The following is a 26,931-nucleotide window of genomic DNA, read 5'->3' as shown; positions in this document are numbered from 1 at the left end:
GCTGGAGGATACTTTAATAAATGCTACATTTTAGGAGACAAAGATTTCACTCCTCTTTTGAGAAAATAATAAACCTGAACATTTATTTTAACAGTTAGCTAAGAATCTACACCTCAATTTGACTATAATATGACACAATTTATTACAGAATTTTTCTGCAAAATGGAAACCCTACATTTTCTTTCATGGTTACGAAGCTTTGTTAATCCAAACAAATGAATCATAAAATGATCAAATATATACAATATTTTTTATAAATCATAAATATTCCTATTAAAGATTTCACTAAGAATCTACCATTTGGAGCTCTGAGATTCAAATAGGTTTAAAAATTGTGCAACAGCTGTAGTCACACTGGTTCATTCTGAGCATGTACTTTATACAGTTCTTCAGCATGCAATTATGCATCAAAATGAACCAAGGGCAACCATATCCCTCAGGGCGATGAGCTGAATCTATTTTTCTCTTTATTGCAAGTGGAAGAGATTTACATCAAAGTTTAATTTTGGACAAGTTTGCAATTTACAAAATCTGAACTTGAAATTGTAGCATTCCCGAAAGGGCTAACTAATAAATGAACATTTGTTAATAACTATTTTAATCAGAAAACTATTTATTTGCTTTCAAGAGCTCCATAAATCTACCACATTGTGTTTATCATTTACTTCAGCTGCCTTGAGATTCTCTTCTTGAATTGTTGCAGCCTTTGTATTAGCCAGACGCAAGACAATTTTTTAAAAAGTAATTCATTTTCAGACTTCGGTGTTTTTCCAATAATGTCAAAATTGTTAGTAGAATACAGAATAGTACTGTTTTAATGTTAAATGAATCACCAAGGATTAATCTATCATGATGGCAATTAAGAATGGATCATGGTGGAGGTCAAGTGTGACAGTTTATGCATTTGCCAGGTGTAAATGGGACAGTAAACTTTTGACAGATTACAGTCTCTATCTCCGCAGCAACACAGGATATGTTTATATACTGGTACTTGTTAATATGAAGCTCTCACTCCAGAGAAACCTCGAGATATTTCTTACAGAATGTCTACAAGTGACTTTAAATTCAGAAAATGTTTATATTAATTAACAAATATAAACAAAAGAAAATTTCTTGTGGGAATTTTGAAAGAGGCCATTGAACTTGAACATTTTATGGACAAACTGATAAGAACTTGTTCAATTGTTATAACCCAGAGAAGTACAGTACGTTTCCGATAACCGAAAATCCAAAAGATTTTTGGGCGAGTCATGACGTCACAATTTGAAAAAAAAGTTGAAGAATTTATCCACCGTGTTCAAGTGGGGCTACAGGGAATCAGGTTTACAAGGAGAGATTTGCGCACAGATTACACATTGAAGGAAAGGACGGCACTGATTATTTACTTATAAATTGTCATTTTTCTTTTTGCCGAGTTACTGCAACTTGGAGATAAATTGCATTGTGGCATTCTCAGAATTTGAAGTGAATACCATGCTCCTCGCTCGCCTGTCTGAGCCACTCCCTCTGTCAAATACCCTTTCAGTGGGGTTGCAGAAATTCTGCTGGAGAACAATCCCTGTGTAATCTCCTACCACTTACAGATGAAGTGAGACCTCTGGCTCCCGGGCAGGATTGGAGATGGTGGTGAAGGTGTCGAGGATTGGTGATAGCCAATGCAAGTATTCTCCTAATGCTACTGGGCTGCTTTAGAGAAAATTCCCGAATATCTGAAAATCTGCTTAACCGCAATAGATTCCATCCAAAGCATTTTGGATAATCGGAAACATACTGCATTATGTTGAGCTCAATCTAAATGTGTTTAAATGTATCAAAGTATATTATGTAGTTTTAATTGAATCTCCTACTGTCAGAGCATGGAGCAAGTTGCTTTTAGGCACTGCTCTCACCTTTTTAAACTGTATCCCACTTTTGAACAGCTGTGCAACTTTTATTAAAAAAAAAGGATCTTTTGTTTAACTTCTGAGATGTCTGTTACAAGAAGTGGTGTACCTTATACAGAAGGCAAGAAAGGGAAAAATGGACAATCAAAGGGCACCAAGCAACATTATCCCTCTATTATGGAATCGATATCTAGAGTGGAAGCTGCCAATTTGAGGTTGGAAAAAAATTATACTCAATTTGAGAGATTCAGTTAAAGAGACTAATATTCTGATTTTAGATATTAAATAGAATCTTGAAGGTTTGGACGAGAGTGGGAAAACGAAAAAATATCTGATACACATAGTAAAAATTTCAAAGAAGTTAAGAATATTTATAGGAAGTGACAACATTATTGGAGAAACACAGACAAAAATACATTGATTTGGAAAGCAGGAATCGAAGATTTAATTTGAGAATCTTTGTCCGCCAGATAACGAAGCGAATAGCAGATCCTTTATATTCTATAGTCCAACGCTTTGGAGCTTCACGGATAACTGCCTCCTTGGTCTGAAAATAATGAATGGTCATAAATGGTCGTGGTCTTGCTTCAGTAGATGGTTTTCGTTTCATTGCACGGTGTGCTTGGTCCAAGGTCGGGATTCTTCAAAATTCCCTTAAATATCTCTCCCAGCATATTGGCAAATACAAAGAAGTAATGGCTGAACTCTACAGCGCATTTGAAGATCTTTCCACAGGATTCCCAGAGGCTGGATGGAAGTTCCTCCATGAAGAACTTGCTTTACAACCAACCTGAATCTATTGACTTGGCTGTTATAGTTAATAAGCTGGTACTGTTAACCAGAGGTTAGACTGCTTCATCGCTCTGCTGCTGGGTTGAATTGAACTGTTTGATTTAATATAACCTTTTTTCTTAAACATATATAATCTTTTCTCTTCCTTGGTGTTATTTACAATTAATGTAATTTGTGGATGTTAGTTGATACATTAATCTTGTGTATTTTGTTTTGAAAAGTAGAATTTGAAACTATATACAGTTTGTCTTTTTAAACTGTTTTATCTCTTTATTTTCTTTTTTAAACAGACTTGTGCATTCTAAGTTTTGTTTGATTTTTTTAGAATTAGATGTTTACCATTTAACTAGATTATTTTATTCTTTACATAGTTTAGTCATTTTAAAATGGCAGAACATTCTTCTCTATTTTCAGACAGCTGTTTATGAATACCAGTGTGAAAACTGATTAGTTTGTGTCCATCTTAATGGGCCCAAGGGCACACATTGGCTGGCTGCTGAAATCAAAGGCACACTGCCTTTGACATTGTAACAAATGTTGCCAAGCAATGGAACAGACAGGAATGTGGGCAAAGTTGCAGTTTTATTTCAGATTGTAAAAGGCACATTTTTAACCCTTATAGGTTTCTGAATATACAGGCGTAGCAAAGGTTATGGGGAGAAGGTAGGGAGTGGGACAGAGTGGCAAAATGCATCAGTTCGTGTTGGAAAGGCAGAGCAGATTTGACAGGCCAAATGTCCTACTGTTCTTCTATTTTATGGTCTTGTGTTGAAAAAGGTCCTGTTTATTTACATACAAGATATTGAATGTAAACATACGAGTACAGCAAAAATGTAAAGAATAAAATAATCTAGTTAAATAAGTTTATAGTCATATTAAAATGGCAGAATACCTTTCTGCGCTTTTTCTTTTCTGCTGTGAGAGTCAGAATTAAATATAATTTTGGAGATTTACCAGTTTGAGACTGGGGATTAGATTAGGTATAGGTTAGCATGCAACTCCATTGCAGAACTGTTCAGCGGTGGGAGGAGGGTGGGGGAATTGCTAGATTAGTTTTATTGTATCTGGGTAGCTGTGAAAGTTCACTCTTAAATATAACTCTGTTCCATATTTTGGTCTTTGCTATTTTTTGGGTTCCTCTTTTGAATGTGGTCTACACAAGCTCAGAAATCTTGACTTTTACAATTTTTTTTAGTAAACTTTTAAATGGATGTTAAAAAATTATAACTTTGTTTCTCTGAATGTTAGTGGCTTGAACCATCCAATTAAATTAAAAAAAGAGTTTAAGCCAGTATTATCTTTGTGCAAGAGACGCACATTCGCGAAGAGGACAAAAATCAGGGTTTCAAGTTCTGGAGAGGTTTGCAATTTCATTCTGTCTCAGTTTAAAGTTATAGGTGTATTGATCTTTATTGACTCTAAAGTTCCCTTTGTGCATTTTAAAACAATTATGGATCCCATGGGTAGATCCTTAATAGTTACAGGTACATTGAATTATTAAAAAAAAATATGCTCCTAATTTTGACAGTTGTTTTTTTTTAAGGTGTTTGCTTCTTTACCAAATATAAATGAATATATACTGATTATGGTGGAGATTTTAACTGCTATCTTAATCCAATGATTGATAGATCTTCCTCTAATCAGAAGCTTCCTAATAAATCTGCTACTTTTATTAACTCTTTTTTGATGATTATGGATTGGTTGATAACATGGAGGCTTTTACATCCTAAGGACAGACTTACTCCAGCCCCCCCCCCCCCATGTTTATCATAGTAATTCTAGGAATGATTATTTCTTTATGGATACTCGTCTGGTTCCCTTGGTAACAGACTGTGTATATGACGCAATTGCTGTTGCCAATCATGCGCCCTTGAAACTCTCTTTTAAATTTTCTAATCTAATTTCCAGAGTTCATCAGTGGCAGTTCAATTAGAATTTACCTCAAGATGAGACTGTATTGGAGAAACTGTATTAAGGAACAAACCTCTTTTTTTTTTTTACAAATTCAACTGAGGGAATGTCGAGCCGAAATATTTGGCCTCTTATTCTTCAGCAAGGTTAAGGAAACGTACCAATGAACAGTTGTTATTACTGAATAGAAAAAATTAAAGAAATTGATAGAGAATACTCAAGGAAAACTAATGTGGATCTTTTATAAGGAAAGAGAACTCCAAACGCAATACGATTTATTATTAGCATATATCCTATTAATTTAATTTGTATTTTGAGTTTACCTTCCAGACTGTTTTGGATTTTTTTTTAAATTGGCAAAGTCCAAAGAAATAGTTTGTACTGAACTCTCAGTTTAGGCTGCCCAGCCTTTTTTTTTTGTTGTTGCTGTTTTTTTTGGTAGGTTAGATGGAAGTCAATAAATTTTTTACCCCTTTTTTGAATATTTCAAATTAAGGAGAAAGGGATAATATTGTTCAATGTTATACGTTGTATTGCAATATATTGATGTTTCTGTTGTTACTATTCTATTCTCATGTATTGTTTACTTCTGTTTAATAAAAAGATTGAAAAAGTATTGAATACCCTGCCCGAGCTACACTACTACTCTCTCCCCGCTCCCCCAAGCTGCTCCCTGTGTCAAATACCCTTTCAAAGGGTTGGCTTAAATTCTGCTGGAGGACAATCCCTGTGCAATCTCCTATCATTTACAGGTGAGGTGAGACCTTGGATTCCTGGGCAGGAGTGGGGACCTCATGCTCTCAGGCAGGATTGGTGATGGGAGTGGGGAGGTGTCAGGAATCAGCGACTGCCGATACAAGTATTCTCCTGATGCTTCTGGGTTGCTTCAGAGAGAGTTCCTGAACATCCAAAAAATCTGCTTAACTGTCCCAAACATTTTAGATAATCGGAAATATACTGCACTAGAAATTAATTTATAAACCTTTGCTTCTCTTGCCACAAAATTCACAAGATGAAGAGTTCTGGAATCATGATGAGTAATTAGACACTAGCCATCAAACACTTATTTTCTAAAGAAAGAAAAAAGTTCATACCAGTTAACCAACAGCATCTTACCTCACCATGATGATAGGCTGACATCTCAGCAACAGAACCAGCGAGCTGAGCAACCTTGACTTCACGTTTATCATTTCGCTTGAAGCAGGTAAATAAAACCTTGCGCTGACCAGGTTTCAGGCCTTGATTAATTAATTCAAGACAGTTGAAAGAAAAGATGTTAAATAAAGAACACTCTTAAAAGTAAAATTTCTTTCTTGCCATCAATTCTGGTTACCCATAACCAGAAGTTCTGAGTTATAGAGATACAAAAGATTATTAAGCAAAAATTGAGCAAAACAAATAAAACATTACCAGGAGGGATAACTGGGACACTGATTTAAGACAACTGGTAAAAGAACAAAAAGAAAAGCAAGTAGATTTTTGAAAGACCTAGTGATCCAGAGAAATGGCTTGAAGAACAATTGATACTAATGTGACTTTCAACAGTAACTTTCAAGATATAACTCTGAAAGAGAAAAAGATTTAATTTATTTTTTAAAAGACACCCAGCATGGTAACAGGCCATTTCGGCCACGAGTCCGTGGTGCCCAATTTACACCCCCTTAACCTACACCCCCCCCCCCCCAGTATTTTTTTTTGAAAGTGGGAAGAAATTTGAGCCCCGGAGAAAACCCATGCAGACATGGGGAGAATGTACAAATTCCTTATCGACAGCGCAGGACTGGAACCCCAGTCCCCATAGCTGGCACTGTAAAGGCATTGCGCTAACCGCCACTCCAAAATTGTTGATCTTAGATTTTGGAAGAAAAAGCTGAATTCTGGGCTAATTTGACTCCCTTCCTTGTTTAAACCTATGACTTTGCCCAGAAATCTACCCATTCAATTGAAAAGTATGACAAGATTTATATTAAAATGCTGTTTAATGTCGATACCCTGTCACAAATGTCAGACACTGAAGAATGGCAATAATATACCAATTCTGTAAAAAATAAAGACAAGTCTTACCATCCACAAGTGATGGAATTGATCGTTCATTGTCAGAGTTCGAGAAGAGGACCAGTTCCTTATTTATGAAGTCATTATATGTCAAATATTTAGTTTCTTGTCCATACAAGAATTGCTACAAAAAAGTAAAGCCAGCTGATGAATACCTTTCCAAAGGAGAAATGGCCATTCTTTGAAATAAGAAGGGAGTTCAAAAGACTTCTCTCAGCCTTCTTATCCCACTTCCCATCTTAATTTGTCATCATCAAATTTAGAATCATATCTTTGGCTTCTTTAACCAAGGTATCACTATAAATAGTAAAACATTTAGGTTCAGCACTATTCCCTATGGTACTTATTACAGAATTTGATCTTGCCAACTGGAGTTTGTCCTTACTAATTAAAATAAAAAGCACACTTTTGATTACATCAGGATTCTAATTTTACCATAACTGCTTAGAAAATAAAATGCTGCAGTCAAGAGTTAAACTTATTTTGAAGAAATACCTCTGGCAACCCATGTAATTTTCGCTGTCGCCTGTCAACCATGAAGTTTGTCAGCCATTCTTTGCGCTCTTCAATCTTTTTCTTACTAAACGCCTGAAGAATGAAAGCATTAGTTAATGAAGAATTACAGTGACAAGAATGACTCGTGGCGATACACTGCAGGAATTAGTCCTCACCAGGGTGATTGCAGCATCATCTTCTGGTCCACTATATCTAAAGGGGATACGATGTCTCTCCATATCAGCAAAGTATTCCTTTGCTTCCTTGGCAGTACTCGTACCCAAACCTAGATGATTTAAAGTTGGTAACAAAGTTTAACCAGGTTTACTAGTCCACATATATCAGATTAACTGTAATGTGATGCACATCACAACTACAAAAAAATCAAATTACCAGGTACATGCTATAAATCCAAGTGAATAATTATTCTCTCCACAGAATTACACAATTAAATATACATTTATTTTTCCCCTCCATTTCCAAACCAGGGTGCATGAACATTGTTTTCATTAGAGCAATGCTGAGGAACATGAATCATGTTGTCCTAAGAGCAACTATTACCTGGCATTCCCAGTTCAGCAATGGTGGACTGGAATGCTGACCAAGTTAATAACATAACTTTCATTTTAGGGTTGCCTGACCCATTGCTAACTGTACTGACATTCCATCACCAATGTACATCTCCCCATCCCAAACATAATCTTTATATCACACACATCAAGTAGATTCCATTATCCACCAAGTTCACAGCAATTGATGTCCCCAACTATTCATCAGTGCCAAACTCCAATACCATTCCCCTGCCATCCAAAAATGCCAAACTTGAATCGCCTGTAATTTTAATTAAATTTAAAACCATTCTTGAAATTAACAGATCCTACCCTAATCCATTTTCAAATTAAGTTTAAAAAAAAAGGCAAATTTCAACTATCAGCAAAAACCTGGTAAAACAATTAGTTTCTTACATTGTTGGAAGTGCTACCATACAGGGTATTTATAACAAACCTTTGTAGTACTTTATTTTCCATGACTTGTTGTTGTCAGTGTTATTTTTCCAATCATCAAATTCGGGTAGACTGTAAAATGCAATTTCCTGCTTGTTTTTGAATACCTGGAGAAAAAAAAAAATCTTATTTCAGAATTGATCAATATTGCATGAATGGAAACAGAAGTAATTTTAATAAATAAGTCACATCCAGTTGACGCTATTCTGAAAGTTATGGACAAACCTTTACAATTGGCGTAATGAACTCTTCGATGAAGCTATGCTTGAGCAGTGAAGGCCAGTTGTGGTGGATGAAATTAATCAACAAACCCTTGATGTGGGAACCATCTTGATCCTGCCAAAGAATAACCGAGTAAAATTAGAAATGCAAGAGGTTTTCTATAAAAGTTGCATAATGGTATGCATCAAGATAGAAGAATTTTTGAAGCAAGAGCTGTACAGGTGATTTAAAACAATTTCCATACCAATAATAAAGACAATACTATGAATTACTTCCAGGTTAAGATTCATCACTCCATCACTCTCTGCTACCCTTGCAGGTTGTGATACCTCTCCTGCAGTTTCTTTCTTTTCTCCAATACAGTCGCCACACACAAGTGGATAAATTCATATGAATAATATGTACTTTGCTAACTTAATTAGAAAATTGACCAAGTTTAAATAGTTAATTTAATAAGATTCTATGGTTTTTGCATGAAGAATTGGGTAGATAATGGAGACAATTTTCAGACCAAGGCTTTAAACACACATAGAAAAAACCAAACTTGATATAAAAACAGGATGCATTGTATAGCATCGATATTCATGCCCCAAGAGCAATTAACACTTGGCAGTCGCAGAAAAACCTGGACTTCCCAGTTTAGCAAATTAATTTCAGCTAATAATTCTTCCTAGATTTGATTTAGAGAAAACGGTGCAAGGTCGAACAAATTATTTATTTATTTATCAAGCAATTGCAACTTGTGTGTTTCTAATATTATCTTGCAGCAGACTAAAATTTCAAGAGATTATAGGCTCTATTTTAATTGGTACCATTAAAGGTGCATTGAAAGATGTGGAAACTATGTTTCTAAGCTATAGAGAGGGTGCAGAGATTTACCAGGATTGGAAAATACATCTTATGACACAAGGTGAGCAGAGCTGGGACTTGGTGTGGAGGGGAAGTGAGTAGCAAACACAAAAGTACTAAGTGAAAGGAGGTATGTTTTGGGGAGAAATCAGGTCCTTTTTTATTTAAACTGAGCTGTGGATGGCTGGAATGCATTACCAGGGTGATGGTGGAGGCTAAGGACATTTAAAGAGACTCTTAGACTTGCAGATGGATGAAAGAAAAATAGAGGGTTATGAGGTAAGAAGGGTTTAGTTTTGTTTGGGTGCATTTTTCTACATTGCAGAAAGTTGAACATTTTCTTTGGAGATCTGCTGCTAGGAAATGAATGAACAAACCTTTCTTTGCACTAAGTGAGTCTAGAATACAATCAGCTCTGCGAGAGGTCAAAAGATATGTTTAATTTGGGATTCCTGCATTGGCCTAAGACTTCCAAGGAAGCCTTCTTGAGGTCACATAGGGGTACATTTCAAAGGTGCAGTAAAATCCTGCTTCTACCCATTGTTGTGGTAATGAATCTCACTTGGCAGCAAATCAAAGAGATTGATTTACCAACATTGAAAACATTCCAAGTGTCATTAAAATTAAACAGTACAATTTAAAAGATAAAATAAAAACATAACAGTATTTTAAAATTTTCAATTATGTAAATTAGCTTTTGTATGTCCAAGATTATACATGATGTCAAATGTACAGAAGACCCACAATCCAAGACAATTTTTAATAAAATTAAATTTTTCATAGAAATTGATATGCAGTATGATCCCCTTTATCCAGAATTTAATCAACCAGAAAATCAAACAGGCAAAAAAAAAAATTGAGCAAATAGTACATTTCAAATAAGGCTGGGTGGATGGACGCTGCAGGGGAGTGCGGAGACTTCATTGAATACATGCAAGTTTGCCCCGCCGAGCTGCCAATGTCCCTCAATGATTGCACTTGTGTTGAGGTGAGCCAGCGGGATGAGGATAGGATATGGAGGGAGAAGATGGCAGTGGTGTTGAGACTTCCCTAACCCTGCCTATTAAGTGTGTTGATCTTTATTGTACACCCGTATTAGGTATATTAGTAAGGCTTTATCTGTATACTTGGCAGAGGGAGTTAATTATGACAGAGGCACGGTTAGCATAACGGCTAGCGCAATGCTGGCATGCACAGATTTGAATTTAAATTTTCTAAGTTACGAGAATTATTTGATTAAAGTGAACTTTACATAATCAGAGACTACAAACATGATTTTTTTTCAAATTACTTTACATTTTGCACTGTCTTTTAAACAGTTTATTCCTCATGCAGGTCTATTAGTTAGGCATTAGAAGAGTAAGACTCAGTCAACTGGAAAATTCACAGATCTGACATCCATGATCCCCATAGGTGCCAGATAATCAGGATTCTACTGTGTAAAACAAATGATTCACTTTCTAGTCATAACTAGGGCCAGGGATTTTGTGAAAACAGAAAAGTGGCTTATGATGTTGCTTCTGTTTTATACGATGGCTTTAAAAAAAAATTCATATGCTGAATTTTTACATGCTGATAAATGAACATTCAGACATAATTTAGTCAGAAAACCTGATCTGTCATAATCATCAATTTTCCATAACGGAGAGTCTTTAAGGACTCCTGATCTTCATAGTTCTTCTTGTACTGCAGACCAATAATCTTTATCATGTTGTTGATCTCTGCATTTTCCATTATCTGCAAAAAGAAAAATTGCTCAAAGTATGAACTGTGGATCAGCTGATAGTACTCTTGCTATATTGGAACCTTCTAGGATTGAGACCACTTCAGACTTGAATCTGCACAATGTAGCGCTGAGGGGTTGAATCAACAGCAGCTACATTAGATTCAACCTATGAACAACAATATTAGTGGCTGAAAAGCACCTCAAAAACATTATAATCTGCTGATTGTTCATTCCACAAAACGTAGCTGTTTTAAGATTATTGAAGTAAAATTTATGCAAAAAAAAAAAAAAAAATTGTGCCTTGCTTAAAACACATTTGTCTGCTAGGTGATTGAAATCTTTTAGCAATCTCCTGCAAATAGGTCTGAAAATGTTATTACTCCTTTAGATTTCCATATTGAAAACGCCTCATCAATCAATGATGCTTTAAAAAAATAAATTAAGATGTAATTTAATAGATAAAACAAAATTATTAAACCCAAAAAATTTACGAAAATGGAACCAAATCCTAATTGCATGCTAAAGAATTGGATTAAGATCTTATCTATTCATTTTGGATAATGGAAAGGGTAGAGGAGCTCCCAATAATGAGGCCAACGAGTACCCCCTAACTGAATTCCTCTCCTAATCTACCCATAAAGGACATTCATACAAGTCTGTAAAATAAACCCAAAAGGTAATATATCAGATATTAATAGCTCAATAATAAAATCTAAAATTAGGGAGAGCCTTTCCTCTGTCTTTCTTTTGTTTCTGCAATAAAGATTTGCTCAATATAGAATTTTTATTATTCCAAATATAAGATGTTTCAGAGTCTACCTTGTCAAAAAATATTTTAGGGACAAAGAAAGATACTGCTTGCAAAGTATTTAGAAACCTTGATTATTATTTTAATTGCGTTAATATGACCAACCAATGATAGCGCCATTGGAGACCATCTGGAAAGCGTTTGTTTCGTATATTCTATCAGGGGAGATAATTATATTTATACAGATCCTTAAAATTTCTCAATTTTCATACCCAAATAAGTAAATTGGTTAACAACTTTAAAGGGTATTTAATTGTATAAATATTCCTAATTATTAATAGCAAAAAAAATTCACTCATAAAGATTTAGATACTGAAAAACTTCCAAATTCAGAAAGTAGGGACAGCATAAAAGGAATAGATTTCTTATGGTCAGAAATATAAACTAATAAATTGTCCACATATAATGAAACCTTGTGTATTGTTTCACCCCTTTTGATATCTTGAATGTCACTGGAGTCTCAAAGGGCAATATCTAAAGGCTCCAGAGCCAAATTAAATAGCAAAGGACTAAGAGGGCAGGCTTGCTGAGGGCCCCTAAACAGCCTAAAATAAAGAGACTTTTGATTATTAGTAATAACCATTATCAAGCTAATGGAGCTTGATAAATCATTTTAATCCAAGAAATAAATCCCAGACCAAAATTAAATCGTATTCAGATCTCAAATAAGTAGGACCATTCCACTCTATCGAATGCTTTTTTTTTAATAAGGCATTTGCAAATTAGGGACTTTCTGGATATTTCCAAACTATCCTTCTGCTTACCTATTATATGATAGACATAACACCCTTGTCCAGGTGTATCCACTTCAAAGAGGGTTAATAGCTACAATATATAATTGGTTACTTAACTTGCTTCTGGACAATCAATGGGCTCATATTTTTCAACTAGTAAATACAGAACTGGTCATTTAAAAAAAAACAGCCCAGTTGCAACAGCAAATCACTTGTAACAGCGTTTAAACAACAAACAGCAATGTAAGAATTTTTTAAGCATTAAAATGTTTAATTCTCACAAAAAAAAATGCTGGCCACCACCGATCACCAACACTTCCCCACCGAGGCACCGCTCATGCCGGGAGCCCGATGTCCCCGGTCAGTTCGACCCCCAAAAAAGTTGGATAAACGAGGATTTCTGATTTATTTCAGATATTCTCATTTATCCGAAATTATTATTTTTTGGTTTACTGAGGATTTTGGATAATCAAAGTTGTACTGTACTTCTTCAATATGTGCCCGTCATTCCTTGATTCAGTTCAAGGTGGTACATATGTCTAAGGATATTTTTCCCAATATAAACCCTACTTGTGATAGGTGCAAAGCTGAGGTATCCTTCTGGCCATATTCAAAACTAGATAATTTCCAGAAAGGTATCTTTGAAACCCTAACAAGTTATAGGATTAGAATTAAAAGCTATTTTTGGAATCATACCAGCGGAGACTGGGCATACATCTCTTCCCGCACAGCAAATAATTGTCTTTTCAACGTTATTGGCTAGAAAAGCCAATATTATTTAAATCAAAGGATCCCAACCCACCTACTGTACTTCATTGGCTCTCTGCTGTCATGCCACGTTTAAGTTTGGAGAAAATTAGGAGTCAGACGTTTGATACATCTTTTAAATTTGAACAAGTTTGGTGAATGTTTATTCAATATTTCCATATAGTTTAAGCATCATAATTTGATACTGGATTCTCTCCTAGTTTCTTGTGGTAAATTTGGTTTTAACCAGGAAACCCTGTTTTCCTGCTTTACTCTCAGAATGGACAGCCCAGTCCCTTTTTCTTTACTTTTAGATTAGTTACAGAGTCGATTTTGTAATAATTTAAAAATTTTTTAAAATCTTTTTTTCTTTTACAAGAGAAGAAATTTATGGTTAATACATATTTGTTAAATACTAATATGTTTTTTTTCTTAGGCACTTGTAAAAACATGAACGTAATGTAACTCTCCTCTTGTATATATGTTCAATATAATTCAATAAACAATTGAAAAAGAAAGAAGTAACATTTATTTAAGTGGTTGAATTAAGTGCCAAGCAGAACACCAAATGAATAAATAACAAAGCTGATGCTGCAAATTGATAATGCCTTTATAAATTTTTTGGAGAATTAAAAAAAATGTTCAAGTGTTGCAAATTACGTCAACCCACCTGCTTGTGAGAAGCTTCTCGTACATTGAGAAGTTTCCCCCTAAGAGGAAACACACCATATCTATCTCTTCCAACAACTCCCAGACCCGACACAGCCAAGGTCTTGGCTGAATCTCCCTCAGTTAGGATGAGAGTACATCCCTGAGAATGCTTAGTTCCTGAGAACAAGAAATTCAATTGTTATGATCACAAAATAACTTGCATCTAAGTATTAATCTATTGGAAAACATGGCTCTAAATCAATACATCAATGAGATAGACATTTAACACTATTTTTTTTTATTATATTCTCTCAATCATGGTTTTACTTTATTTTAATATTTAGTTCAGGGTATTCTTGTCAACTTTCTTGCTTCACTCCACTCCCAAATTTCTTGCAAGGAAAAGGGTCATAAATTGGATGTATCTTTTGAAATAGTAACGGAAAATTAATGGTGTAATCACTTAAAATCTCCTCTGATACCCAGGAAACAAGCTTAACTTAATAATCATGGAATCAAATCAAGCAGCAAACAATACTTTGAGAACATAAATTTAATATCAGAGTGGCAGGTGTTAGGTTAGCAAAATTGATAATTAAAAGGGCTCAAACCTCACCTTCAAACATTTGTCATTTACATACCAATTCTAACTTAATAACATTATGTTAGTACCAGATGCCCAGAATAAGATGAAATGTTATACCAGCGTCATTAGCATCATCCAGTTTGGGAATTCCCTTGATCTTGGTTTGCTTTGCTCCAGAGCATTTCTTATTAAGCATATTTTGGGCCTTAAACCGAACCCAATTCATGATGTTTTCAATTATACCACTGCTCATTGCCTACAAAAGCATAAAATTATTGTCAAGTAAAACTATACCACAAGAATAATGATTTTAATAATCCTCAATCTGATTTCCTATTAAACATAAATATTCAAAATTGCTGTTTAATAATGACATGACTTCATTAAAGCTTCAAACAACTTTATGGAAATAGGTGCAAAATTTTAAAGCCTGATGGAGACTAGCATTAGCAGAGTTGCAAGTATTTAAATGGTTCACTTATGTTAGATATGAAATTATTGATATTATAAACCTTCTTTCAAACCTTTAAAAATGTAATTATGTATATAGTCAAGATGTCAAACATACCGCTTTGATGAACTTCTCAGAAAGCACACATCGAGAGCCAAAATTCTTTGCTTGAAGAGTCATGGTCTCTTTAGTCTGGGAGTCAAATGTTGGGTTTTCGATCAAACTATTCACAAAGACCCAAAGATGATTCTTTACCTGTCACACAACCAAATTTATACCTTGAAAAAAAATGACCTTGGTAAACAAGTAAATTAGTATAATTAAAAACCAGTCTGAGAAATCTAATTAAATGGAACACAGCAAGTCTCACAAAAAAATGATTAAAATTGCTTACTTGGGGGTGATGCAGTTAGGGTAGCAGTTAGTGCAATGCTACTACAGCACCAACAAGCTGGGTATGAATATGGCACTGTCTGTAAGGAGTTTTTTTTATATTCTCCCCATGACCTGCATGGGTTTCCTCTGGGTGGCGATTTCCTCCCACCCTCCAAAAACAAAGATGGGGTTTGTAGGTTAATTAGTGTATTTGGGAGGCACAGGCTTTAGGACCGGAAGGGCCTGTTACCTTGCTGTAACTCCAAATTAAAATTAATTAGCAACTCTCAATATAAAAAGCCAATTAGATGACAGATCAAGAACATAGCCAAGATCCAGCTTGGCTATTTCTAAGGTAGCACTATTCTGGAAAGTTTAGTTGGTGATTCATTTATTTCTAAAATGGACATTACAAAATCATCAGATTCACAGTAATTGTCTTTGAAAGGTTACAATTAAGTAACTTCTGTGGCTTCCCTCATTGAAAAATCAGGGTACTTTGTTGATTCTATCTAAAAGATGCAATTCATTTCAAAAATCCAATAATGCATTCTGCATTTTTAGACAATTCTTACCTGAAATGGCTTCACTGACACACCTCCTTTATTTTTCTTCTTCACAACCTCAATTAACTTGTTAACCAATTGGTCAGTAACATAGTCAACATGCCGACCGCCCTGCAAAAATAAACCAAGCACTCATGCTCTGCTATTTCACTATTGGCAGATTTGTTCTCAACCATTTGGAACCAAGTTTTGAAATGTTTATTCTGAAGCCTTGAAAAGCTGTCCAGTTTAGCTAGATAATGAAAGCAAATACCAGTAGTCTGGTCATCTACAGCCTTGAAAAAGCTATAGGTTATTGCATTATTCCTTGGAATGCATTTTCTACTTTAAAGGGATCACACACTGCAATTTATTATCATGGTAAACATTCCCTTCTCTTAAAAATAGAAGCTCAACTCTAAGCTGAGATACAACTTCATAGATAACAAATTAGTTACTAATATTGTTGAGTCAGTGTTCATTGATAATCTTTCCAAACTAACGCCTGTCTGAAATCAGTTAAGCCAAAGACTTAAAGTCTCTGTGGATCCATTTTCCCTTTGACTAATGTAGAGGAATTGTTAACCTATTTAAGGTGATGGGTGAGATTTAATAGGAACCAAAAGGTAACTCTTTTTTTAAAAAAAGGGTGATATGTGAATTGAGGCAGATGCTATTGAAGAGTTTAAGAAAAAAATTCAACAGGATAGGATGAGTTTAGAGGTGGGACTAGAGTGGTCAAGTTGGGTTGAAGGACCCCGACTTACGACAGGGTTCAGTTTAAGACTCGCATCGTAAGTAGAAATTATCATGTCAGAGTCTACCTGTACAGGTAATATTCTGCCTTGTCCCTGCCAGGAGGCCAACGTCCCCACTGCAGTGGTGTCACCTCGCAACCTACATTGGGATTTGGAATGCACGCCCTCCCCAGTGACGGCAATCTGTGCATGCATTCCAAATCACCTTTATTTAAAAAAAAACTGTGTCGGGTCTGTCAAAGCATGTTTTCTTGATGTCACTACAAGAGGAGCACCAAAATTATGATGTTTGTGGGGGGGGCGGGGAGTGATCTGCTTGTGCTGATTGGATGGAAATATTTCCTTCAGAGAAGGAAAAGCAACCACATTGACATTTAAAGCAGATTCTGATCATCGAAACTTCGAAATATTATAAATCAGGGTCAATCTGTATAAACCCATTAGGCCAATAAGAGGATCACTGAATTGTCTAAAAATGTTCTAAATGAGTGCAATAATTATACTTTACCTTTGTAGTAGCAATACTATTTGCAAAGCTTATCTGCTGGAAGCCTTTCTCACTTATCGTCACACAGACTTCCCATCGTTCATTAACAACTTCATGGACTACCTTGAGAGGGCTGCCTGTTTCATCCACTCTGTCCTTTATGTAAAGATCTATATAATTACGGAATCCAGAAACCTGCAAGCAAGAAGATAATACACCGCAATTAGGGACTATTGAGGGAAAAATTTTGTTCATGAATATTTAAATCAACATTCAAAACTTTATCAAACTCTTGTACTCTCCCATTGAGATTCTAAAACATGAAGATGAATTCTACCACCCGCCTTATCCACAAAATGAGATTTAGAACGAATATGACCAAGGAGTACAAAATAATCAATTTAGATTCATCAGTCCTGAAAATTTGATTAAAAAAAAACAAACATCACCCAGCACAGTCAGCGCAGCTGCTATTGCTAGTGACCTGGGTTCGAATCCAGCGTTGTCTATAAGGAGTTTGTAGGTTCTCCCCATGTTTGCGTGGGTTTCCTCTGGATGCTCAGTTTCCTCCCACCCTTCAAAACATACGGGGAGGGGCGGGGGGGTGTGGGTTAATTGGGGCATTTAGCCAGCATGGGCCTGTAGGCTGGAAGGGCCTGTTACAGCACAGTATGTTGAAATATAAATTATATTTTAAAGATAATGATTCAACCTAAACCTATGTACAATATTGAAATCAGAGCTTATCAACATAAGAAATGAAAAACTTATGAAATCATTTCATTATGAAACAGACACAAGCCACTAATAATCTGCTCAACATGGTACTTTAAAAAAAAACATTTGTGTTCAAATATAATGGAGCACCAATACTCTGTTAATAAAACACCTAGCTGTATTATTTGAAACGCACAGGTAACTTCTTGCCATTTAGGAAAACTTTGACGCCTTTGCACGTGCCAGCAATATCATATGCTCTTCTTGACATAATTGCCACAATGTCTTTATCAAGAGTCTGCATTTTGAACTTGGGGAGATCAGGTTGAAAAGTGATACAAGTGTAGTCATCACCATCAAAGTACTTGATTTTAGCTTCTTGTGCATCTCCCATATTGTTCTTCCAGGTCTGAAGAGGAAAGCAAAATAAAATTGGAGGAATCCAATCTTTGATTACATTTTATAGCATCCTAAATGTAAAATGAAAATATAATTAACTGAAAAATTGATTGTACCTATCTTTATATAAAATGTAAAATTTTGAGTGAAAAGGTAGACAGTGAGAGGCTGCTTTCTTTAGTTCAAGTGTCTAGAATTAGGGCAATATTTTCAGGACAACTCAACTATTTTGGATTGAGTTGAGAAATTTCTTCACAATATGTTGTGAATCTTTAAAATGTTATCATAAATAACTATATGCAGTCATTGATATTTAAAAATAAAGTTTTTAGACATTTGTCCTTGATCTTAAGTTTGTTAAAATCCAAGTTGTGATCTTATAGACTGCATAACAGGCTAGAGGGATCGGATGTTCACAAGAATCTAGGATATGGTGATAAATAATGAAAGTGGAATTAGAGTCAACATTCAGCAATGATTCTTTGCCTGGTAGAACAGGTTAGAAGGCTATCAGAACTACCTTTCATCCTGTTTTATCAGAACCCACTGTTTTCTGAAGACTACAGGCGACAACGTAATTCAATATAGTCATGCTAGAAATGAAGCTTTCATTTAGCATGTTTACTTTGATAAATCTACAATTTAACAAGCCCATCATTCTTTGCAATACATGCAAGTTAATATTAAAGTTCTCAACAAATGATTGAAACTAAGAGCAAAATGAATCAACTCCATTTATAATGGGGAGGAGCTTAACAAACCTGTTTGAAACTCTTCTTGTACTCCCTACAAGCCGTTTCCACTGTAAACTTTGTACTGAAAATGTTGCACAGTTTTGCACCATAACCATTTCGTCCACCTGAAACAGACATTTTTTTTTTGCATTTGCAAACTTTAAAAAAGGCAACATTTGATGATGTTAAAGTTCCAACTTACAGAAATATTTATTTGGAATAACGATACGTACCTAGACTTAGGAAGGATGAAATCCAAATATTAAGAAGAAACAAATCATTACAAAATAAAATATTATCACAGTGAATCATAAGGACCATCTTCCCTTTTACAAATACCTGGTACAATTTTTTACTAGCTTTTCTTCCTGATATATTTGTAATTATTACTATTTCAACAACAAATGATGGGACTATACTACAACTTGAACAGTGCTGGAAAGGAGTTAAATACCTCAAAAATATCAGCTAATTTATTATGAAGAAAATGAAATAGCAAGATAATAGCTGTAAAAAGAATATACACTTAAACCATGAAATCAGGCCATTCTGGTACATTTGTCCTTGCCCCTATAAAAACAAGATAATCTCATTAACAAAAATAAGTACTTAATCTAATATCATTTGACATCAAGCTGCAGGAGGATCAAAAGAAAGGAACACCTTAAAGAAAAACATAAATTGACAGCAGGGCCTTTATGGCTAAAAGGCAGAACAACTAAAATCCAAGCTTCTCAATATCTGAAGCAGATATCTTCTTGAATGTCAGTCCTGGAATATATTGCAAAGATAGCAATGGAAAGATTTCAAAATATAGCAGTAAGCAAGAATTGTAAAACTAGACTACAGATCCACAACCCACTTCTGTTCCATGCAAGGGCTATAAAAATCAAGAGAATGCTTCAGAACATTTTCAAGCCTGTTCAAATTAATTAGTTTCTTCTGTTTAAAAACAAACATCTTCCTTAAATTTTGGTGGTTTAGAAATATCTGGCTGGTTCATGAATCTTAAATATTGCAGCATCCAGAAAAGAAATTTAAAAAACCCACCAGAAACATGAATCTCTATATTTATGCTCCTAGGGTGCATGGCCTAGGAGCTATCTTTGCAATATAGTCCATGACCAATGGATAAACAGATTAGCAATAATTCAATAGGTAGAATAATCACATTAGAACTTTCTTAAATTTAAATGCAATATTTTTTGAATAGCTACAAATAATTTCTGGTCCATACTTCAACTTGCTGAACTCGATCGTAAATAACGCAAACTCACCAGTGACTTTCTTCTGACCATCATCATAGTTGCTGGAGGTTAGTAGCTGGCCAAAAATAAGATTAGGAACAAAAACCTTCTCCATTTTGTGTTCCACAACAGGAATCCCTTTTCCATTATTCCATACAGTAATGGTATTGTTCTCACTGTAAATGGAAAAAAAACAATGACTTTATTGTTCCAATAGATTCTGTCCCTACTGCACCATCTCAGACTGCTTGAACCAAAATCGACAGTGGATTCCTTACTGGAAACTAGTAGAACACAAAAAATGGAGTATACATTTTTCTCGGCCTACATAGCACAACCACTACTGGACATAAAAATAACTAAATATGCCCAATAAGACCATAGACCACAAGATACAGGAGCAGAATTAGGCCATTGAGCCTGCTCCGCCACTCCATCATGAGCTGATCCATCCTCCCACTTAGCCCCATTCCCCTGCCTTCACCCCATAACCCTTGATACCCTGACTATTTAGATACCTATCAATCTCTGCCTTTAACATACCCAACTACCAGGCCTTCAGCCACCCGACAGCAAATTCCAGAGGTTCACCACTCTCTAGCTAAGAAATTCCTCAGCATCTGTTATAAATGGGCACCCTTCAATCCTGAAATTGTTCCCCCTCGTACTGGACTCCCCACCATGGGGAACAACTTTGCTACATCTACAATGACTAGGCCTTTCAACATTCAAAATGCTTTTCTAAGGTCCCCCTCATTCTTCTGAACTCCAAGGACTAGGATTTGAACAGACAATTCCCAAACCAGTACCCACAACTAATGAGGCAGTACCCAGCTGGGCTGATCTCCACTCAACACTTGGCCGTGATTCCACTGCTGTTTTGACGTGATCTTCCAACTTGCTGTGTGAAGGATGGGACTCCAGAGTGAGCAGGCCCTCTATGTACAGATAGGGTGGAATGAGTTGGGCTAGGTGTAGAGTAACCATAGGCCCTCTACATATTGATGGGGTGGAGTGAGTCTTCCCTGTGGATTATCACCTCGTTGTGGTGGAAAAGCTTGTGTGGTCCTGAGAACTCGAGTGATGCTGGCTGGAGCTATGCTCCTGGTAGGGCCACCCATGGTGGTAAGATCGAGAGCGAGTCCCGGACAAAGAAAAATCCAACCAAAACCTCAATATTTGTGAAGCAGATGAAGGCTAAAACATATAACCACTTACAGCACAGAACAGGCCAGTTCGGCCCTACTAGTCCATGCCGTAACAAATTCCCACCCTCCTAGTCCCACTGACCAGCACCCGCTCCATACCCCTCCAGTCCTCTCCTCTCCATGTAACTATCCAGTCTTTCCTTAAATGTAACCAATGATCCCGTCTCGACCACGTCTGCCGGAAGCTCATTCCACATCCCCACCACCCTTTGCGTAAAGAAATTTCCCCTCATGTTCCCTTTATAATTTTCCCCCTTCAATCTTAAACCATGCCCTCTAGTTTGAATCTCCCCCACTCTTAATTGAAAAAGCCTATCCACGTTTACTCTGTCTGTCCCTTTTAAAATCTTAAACACCTCTATCAAGTCCCCCCTCAATCTTCTACGCTCCAGAGAAAAAAGCCCTAGTCTGCACAACCTTTCCCTGAAACTCAAACCTTGAAATCCTGTCAACATTCTTGTGAACCTTCTCTGTACTCTCTCTATTTTGTTTATATCTTTCCTATAATTTGGTGACCAAAATTGTACACAGTACTCCAAATTTGGCCTCACCAATGCCTTGTACAATTTCATAACCTCCCAACTCTTGAATTCAATACTCCGATTTATGAAGGCCAACATTCCAAATGCCTTCTTCACCACACCATCAACCTGAGTATCAGCCTTGAGGGTACTATTTACCTTCACTCCTAAATCCCTTTGTTGCTCTGCACATCTCAATAGCCTACTATTTAATGCATATGACCTATTTAGATTTGCCTTTCCAAAATGTAACACCTCACACTTATCTGTATTAAATTCCATCATCTCCAAAAGTTGTGGTTTCCATGCCATTGGAATTAACGGATTGATTTGTCAAGTATTGTGTGCTCCTTGGAGTGTAACAATAAGTAGACGTTAATCAAAAACACGCACAGGCATCTTTGCTCTGTGGAAAATGAAACCTTGAGGGATACCCACGACAACCCACGGGTGGAGTGAGTAGAGCCAGATGTATAGAGTAACCACAGGCCCTCAACATACAGACAGGGTGGAGTGAGTTGGGTCAGGTGTACAGAGTAACCACAGGCGCTCTACATACAGACGGGGTGGAGTTGGGTCAGGTGTACATAAAGGGTGGATTGAACTGGACCAGGCGTACAAGTACACAGGCCCTCTAAGTACATTTTAACATTTGAGAAAACAGTCAAACTAAACACATCAACGGCTTTCTGTTATGCACATTTAATTTAAAAGACAGATAGCTTGCTCATTCATTCAACAGATGTAACTCAACTATATTTCCGCAATATACCCACTGCTTTGTGCTGTCTGCTAATGCTGTAAATTTCTGTGGAAGCAGATTGAGGAGAAATGATTTGGAATTATGCTTTGTCTGAAAGGTGACTGGACACTATTTTTTGTGCCATCTGACATTATTCATTTCATGATTAAGGCCAGACTGCATACGTACTGAGATTTCAAAACAATCTTTATTCACAACCTATGTCACAAATAAATTAAAACCACTTACGGGTCAATGCTGATTTTGATGCAGGACATGTTTTTATCTCTCTGCTTATTATCAGCTGCATTCACTATTTAAAATAAGAAAGAAAGTTACTTTGGCATTTTAATTTATCTGCATAATCTAATTAAGAAAGACAATAGAACATTTTGCGACATACCTAAAATTTCATCAAATATTTTGTATAAACCAGGAACAAAGGTCACTTCTCTGGAATTTAAGCCAATTTCTTCATCGTACACCCACATTTGCTGCAAAGGAAATCATAAATATGTTTCTTATTGATTTGGAGGCAATAATGGTTATTTCCTCATTTCTAGTTTCAAAAATATTCAGTTAACCTTTGACAGATCAGAAATAGCACCCTCAAAAGTTACAAATGCAGCAAGCCAGATTAAGGAAAGGTCAGAAAAAATTCAGAACATTGCTGCTTCTGATTACATTGGAAAATTTGTATGCATGGACATTACTCCGATGGATAAGTGGACTTAGCAGCAAAACATGCCTCACTGGCTTGACATTTAAAAATGGCACACAGGCAGAGTACCCAAACTCGTGGAAAGTATTTCCAGGATCTTGAGGCAATAAATAGCCTTGAGTTTGAAATTGGAGACAAATTCAAAAGAAAAATACTAAAACATTTTAAATTCACTGCAAAGTAGATTATTTGCTGTTCTTGCAATCCCCCTTTCAAGGTATTCTACTTGATCTCAATTTTTCTTCAAACTATATCAAACTTTTAGAATAGAATAGAAATTTCTTTAGCCAGAGGGTGGTGAATCTGTAAAATTTATTGCCACATGTCAGCTATAGAGGCCAAGTCATTGGGTATATTTAAAATGGAGGTTGATAGGTTCTTGATTATTAAGAGAGCCAAAGGTTAGGGGGAAAATGGGGTTTAGGGGGAAAAAGTCATCAGCCGCGATTCGAATAGTCCAATTCTGCTCCAAAACCTTGGTTGTGCTGTTAAATAAAGCAGATTGTTATTGCTGACTTGATTTTGCCAATAGAAAAGCTCAAGGATGAATCACTAAATTGAAATAAAGCATTTAAAATATTTCCACATGACATCAATGGAATTTAAATACATTAGGAATGGGCAATTATCATTCTTTGTGTAAAACAAACGATGAGCAAAACACTCAAAAAAATGCATTCCTATTTTTATTCATTGTGCAAAAATAGTAATTTTTTAACCTGTGAAACAGGTTCCACAGAACCAATATAACTGTCAGGACGGAGCAAAATGTGTTCCAATTGCGTCTTCTTTTGATAGATTCTTTCAACAGACAATCTTCGACCATCATCACTTTTCATCACCTTAGCGACTTGATTGGGCAACAAAGGCTATTCAAAGACAAAAATTAAGAATGTTGATATTATATCCCACAACAAAGCATACATCAAACTAACACACACACACCAAGTTTTGGAGGGGAAAGATAAAGACCAAAAACCACAACAGCTACAATCAAAAAGAACAAGCAGGCACAAATGAAGACACACCTATAGGTCTCCTACTAGAGTACACACCACCCTGACGCCAGTTATTTCATTATCGTCAGTTCCAAATTCTGGAACTCCATACAAGAGCAGAATTATTGCAGTTCATATATCTAAAATACTTCAACAATGGCCATTTTGATTGAGAGAGAACTTTTATTATCAAATATTAGTCAAGAGTGGGGAGAGTTATGATGGGAAAAAGTTATTGTTAAACAAAAGGCTTGTACACTTGCAGAGCATTTCAGCTAAAAATACTGCCAAAACTGAAGTAACCCATGAATTCCCCAGAACCTGTAGTTATAGCCTGAAACAGCTTATGAAACATTACCTCACCTGGAAGAGTTGTTTTGGTGCCTGGATTGTAATGAGAGGGGAGGCAAAGGAAATAGGGGGCTAACACCTCCTTGCCAGGGGATGTGGGAGATTGAGCAGAGTCTGGAAATAGGTGGTCCCTAAGAAAAGCAAAGGGGGTGGGAATGATATGCAACGACCAGTAGAATCACAATGGATGATGTGTTGGATGTAGAGGTTAGTAGGATGAAAGGCAATGACCAAGAGAATTCTTGCTGTTGTTTGACAAGGGGGGGGGTTTAAAGCATACACGAGGGTTCCATCATCAATAGTCATTCGTCCAGAAGGAGGATGTTTCAGGGCATTTCTAAATTCCAGCATCTGCAGTCACCTTTTCTCCTTTGAACTATGCCAAAAGTTTCCCTAGTTTTAAGTTTCTTTCATAGGCCCTTTGAGTATTCCCTCAGCTCGAGATGTCAGATCGTCAACTATTTACATACTCATACATACATATTCCTCCTAGAATCTAATATTTTAAAAGAATCAGGCCCAAGTGGAATCAGCATTGCATCCTAATATCAATGGTTTCTGGACTGTGCATGCCACATGGATTTATTCTCAAGTGGCTACGCACAAAATAAAGTTTTTTTTAAATAAGAAAGATACAGGGAGAAAGTTGATGGTGCTGCCCCTGCTTTTTGTTTGAGGCAACTGGATGACCGTTGAACTGAAAAATGCCACATACATTTTTCTAACATGGAAGTAAGAAAAATATTGAATGTGCCTCATACAGGAGGCAATCCTTGAGGTTTTCTTTTAAACACTGTACATTTATTTTCATTGCATGATATGAAGAACAGTATTTTGCAATTTAGCTTCTTGCTCATTTAGGCAATCATCCGTCCCAACATTATTTCGGATGTGCAGTAATGTTGGATAATTCTGAAGAATGGCCTCTTTTCTATTATCATCTTTACATTCTGATGACAGACATCGTGTCTTTCCTCAATGCTGATTAACCTGCAAACACTTACACTTAAAAAAAAATTGCAGCAATCATTCAAACTCCTCCACTTCTTCCTCCAAATCCTTGAACCCAGCAGGGGACAATTTTGAATCAGTGAACATCTGCTTCAATGCCCAGGACACATTTTGAATTGTGGACATTCCAGTTCATGAAACACTGGAGATGTTAATACAATTTGTTTAATTTTGTAGCAGCGCTGCTTCCAAGTGGATATAATAAATGAAAGCAGGCAGTTGCATGATTTTGATGGATATTGCTCCCAGTGAACACAATGCTGGAGAAACTCAGCATTGTAAAGCCATAATCAACGTTTCGGGCTTGAGCCCTTCATCAATTTTGTGTTATCCTGAAGATAAAATTCCAAATAAATTGGAAATCAATAAAGCATAAACTCTCCCGGTCCAGATTGCTATCCCCTTCGACAAGAGAATGGGCAAGTAAACTATGAAAGGAGAAAAATGCATGTTTCTGAACCCCTGCAACATGAGAAATGCACATTAACTGGGTTTTTTTTTTTTTACCGCCGATCTCATCACAAGAAGCTGCTTTTCTAACTTTTTTTTGCAGGAGACACGTAGGCGGGAAAATCTCAAGGCTGGATACCCCGCAATTTAAAATCGAGGCACAAACGGGATCCTTGGTTAGCATGAGCTCCAACTATAATGTTTTTGAAGATGAAGTTATACTTACTCGCAGAGGACTCGATGCAAGATTCATAGTTTCGATGTTTAAAAAGTACTAGAACGGAAAACGGCTGGATGGCGTGTTGAGACCAACAGAATGCTCCACACTGACGCCGAATCGCGCAATCACATTCAAACCCTTCGTCCGTTGTACCGCCGAGCCAATCCGGCTTCAGCCCGCCCAAACTGCGACCAATCACAAACCTTCCCTTGCGCCCGCCCCTTCTTCCTCCCCTCTCACTCCTTCAACGGCCCGGGCTTTGAATGTGATTGGATGGTGCGGCGGCGGCGGATGTGAGGTAAGCGGTGGGAGGCTTGAAGCGATCCAAACTGAAGAGAGAACTTTTTTAAATTATATATTAAAAAAGTGATGGTTATTTATTTTTTTGTCGATTCTACAAAGGCGAGGTAGTGGTCAGGTTAGTCGTCAAGGAAGAAAAAAAAGGCTGGTCCTGCATTGCTGAGAGAACTCAGCAGGTCTGACAGCGTCCGGAGAAGGTCTCGGACGTGAGCCCATCTTCATGGGCTGAGTAA

General features: G+C 36.4%; 1 protein-coding gene across 1 annotated transcript in view; it reads right to left on the bottom strand.

The window, feature by feature from the left end:
• The window catches only part of top2a (DNA topoisomerase II alpha), a 73,500-nt gene extending 46,966 nt beyond the window's left edge, over positions 1 to 26,534 (bottom strand). The window contains exons 1-19 of the mRNA XM_069906776.1: positions 26,405 to 26,534; positions 24,088 to 24,237; positions 23,051 to 23,141; positions 22,897 to 22,960; positions 20,207 to 20,352; positions 18,957 to 19,054; positions 17,993 to 18,205; positions 17,101 to 17,274; positions 15,865 to 15,966; positions 15,032 to 15,169; positions 14,581 to 14,719; positions 13,897 to 14,054; positions 10,823 to 10,948; positions 8,366 to 8,476; positions 8,142 to 8,247; positions 7,313 to 7,422; positions 7,137 to 7,229; positions 6,651 to 6,765; positions 5,703 to 5,824 (exon numbers count right to left, since the gene is read on the bottom strand). Coding sequence (XP_069762877.1) covers positions 5,703 to 5,824; positions 6,651 to 6,765; positions 7,137 to 7,229; positions 7,313 to 7,422; positions 8,142 to 8,247; positions 8,366 to 8,476; positions 10,823 to 10,948; positions 13,897 to 14,054; positions 14,581 to 14,719; positions 15,032 to 15,169; positions 15,865 to 15,966; positions 17,101 to 17,274; positions 17,993 to 18,205; positions 18,957 to 19,054; positions 20,207 to 20,352; positions 22,897 to 22,960; positions 23,051 to 23,141; positions 24,088 to 24,237; positions 26,405 to 26,431 — 2,283 coding nt within the window. The 5' untranslated portion in view covers positions 26,432 to 26,534. The remainder of the gene's footprint in view (positions 1 to 5,702; positions 5,825 to 6,650; positions 6,766 to 7,136; positions 7,230 to 7,312; positions 7,423 to 8,141; positions 8,248 to 8,365; positions 8,477 to 10,822; positions 10,949 to 13,896; positions 14,055 to 14,580; positions 14,720 to 15,031; positions 15,170 to 15,864; positions 15,967 to 17,100; positions 17,275 to 17,992; positions 18,206 to 18,956; positions 19,055 to 20,206; positions 20,353 to 22,896; positions 22,961 to 23,050; positions 23,142 to 24,087; positions 24,238 to 26,404) is intronic.
• Between the last annotated feature and the right edge of the window lie 397 nt (positions 26,535 to 26,931).

This window comes from Narcine bancroftii, chromosome 12 (genome assembly GCF_036971445.1).
Source record: "Narcine bancroftii isolate sNarBan1 chromosome 12, sNarBan1.hap1, whole genome shotgun sequence".
Taxonomy (NCBI): domain Eukaryota; kingdom Metazoa; phylum Chordata; class Chondrichthyes; order Torpediniformes; family Narcinidae; genus Narcine; species Narcine bancroftii.
This window is presented reverse-complemented; position numbering and strand designations above follow the sequence as displayed.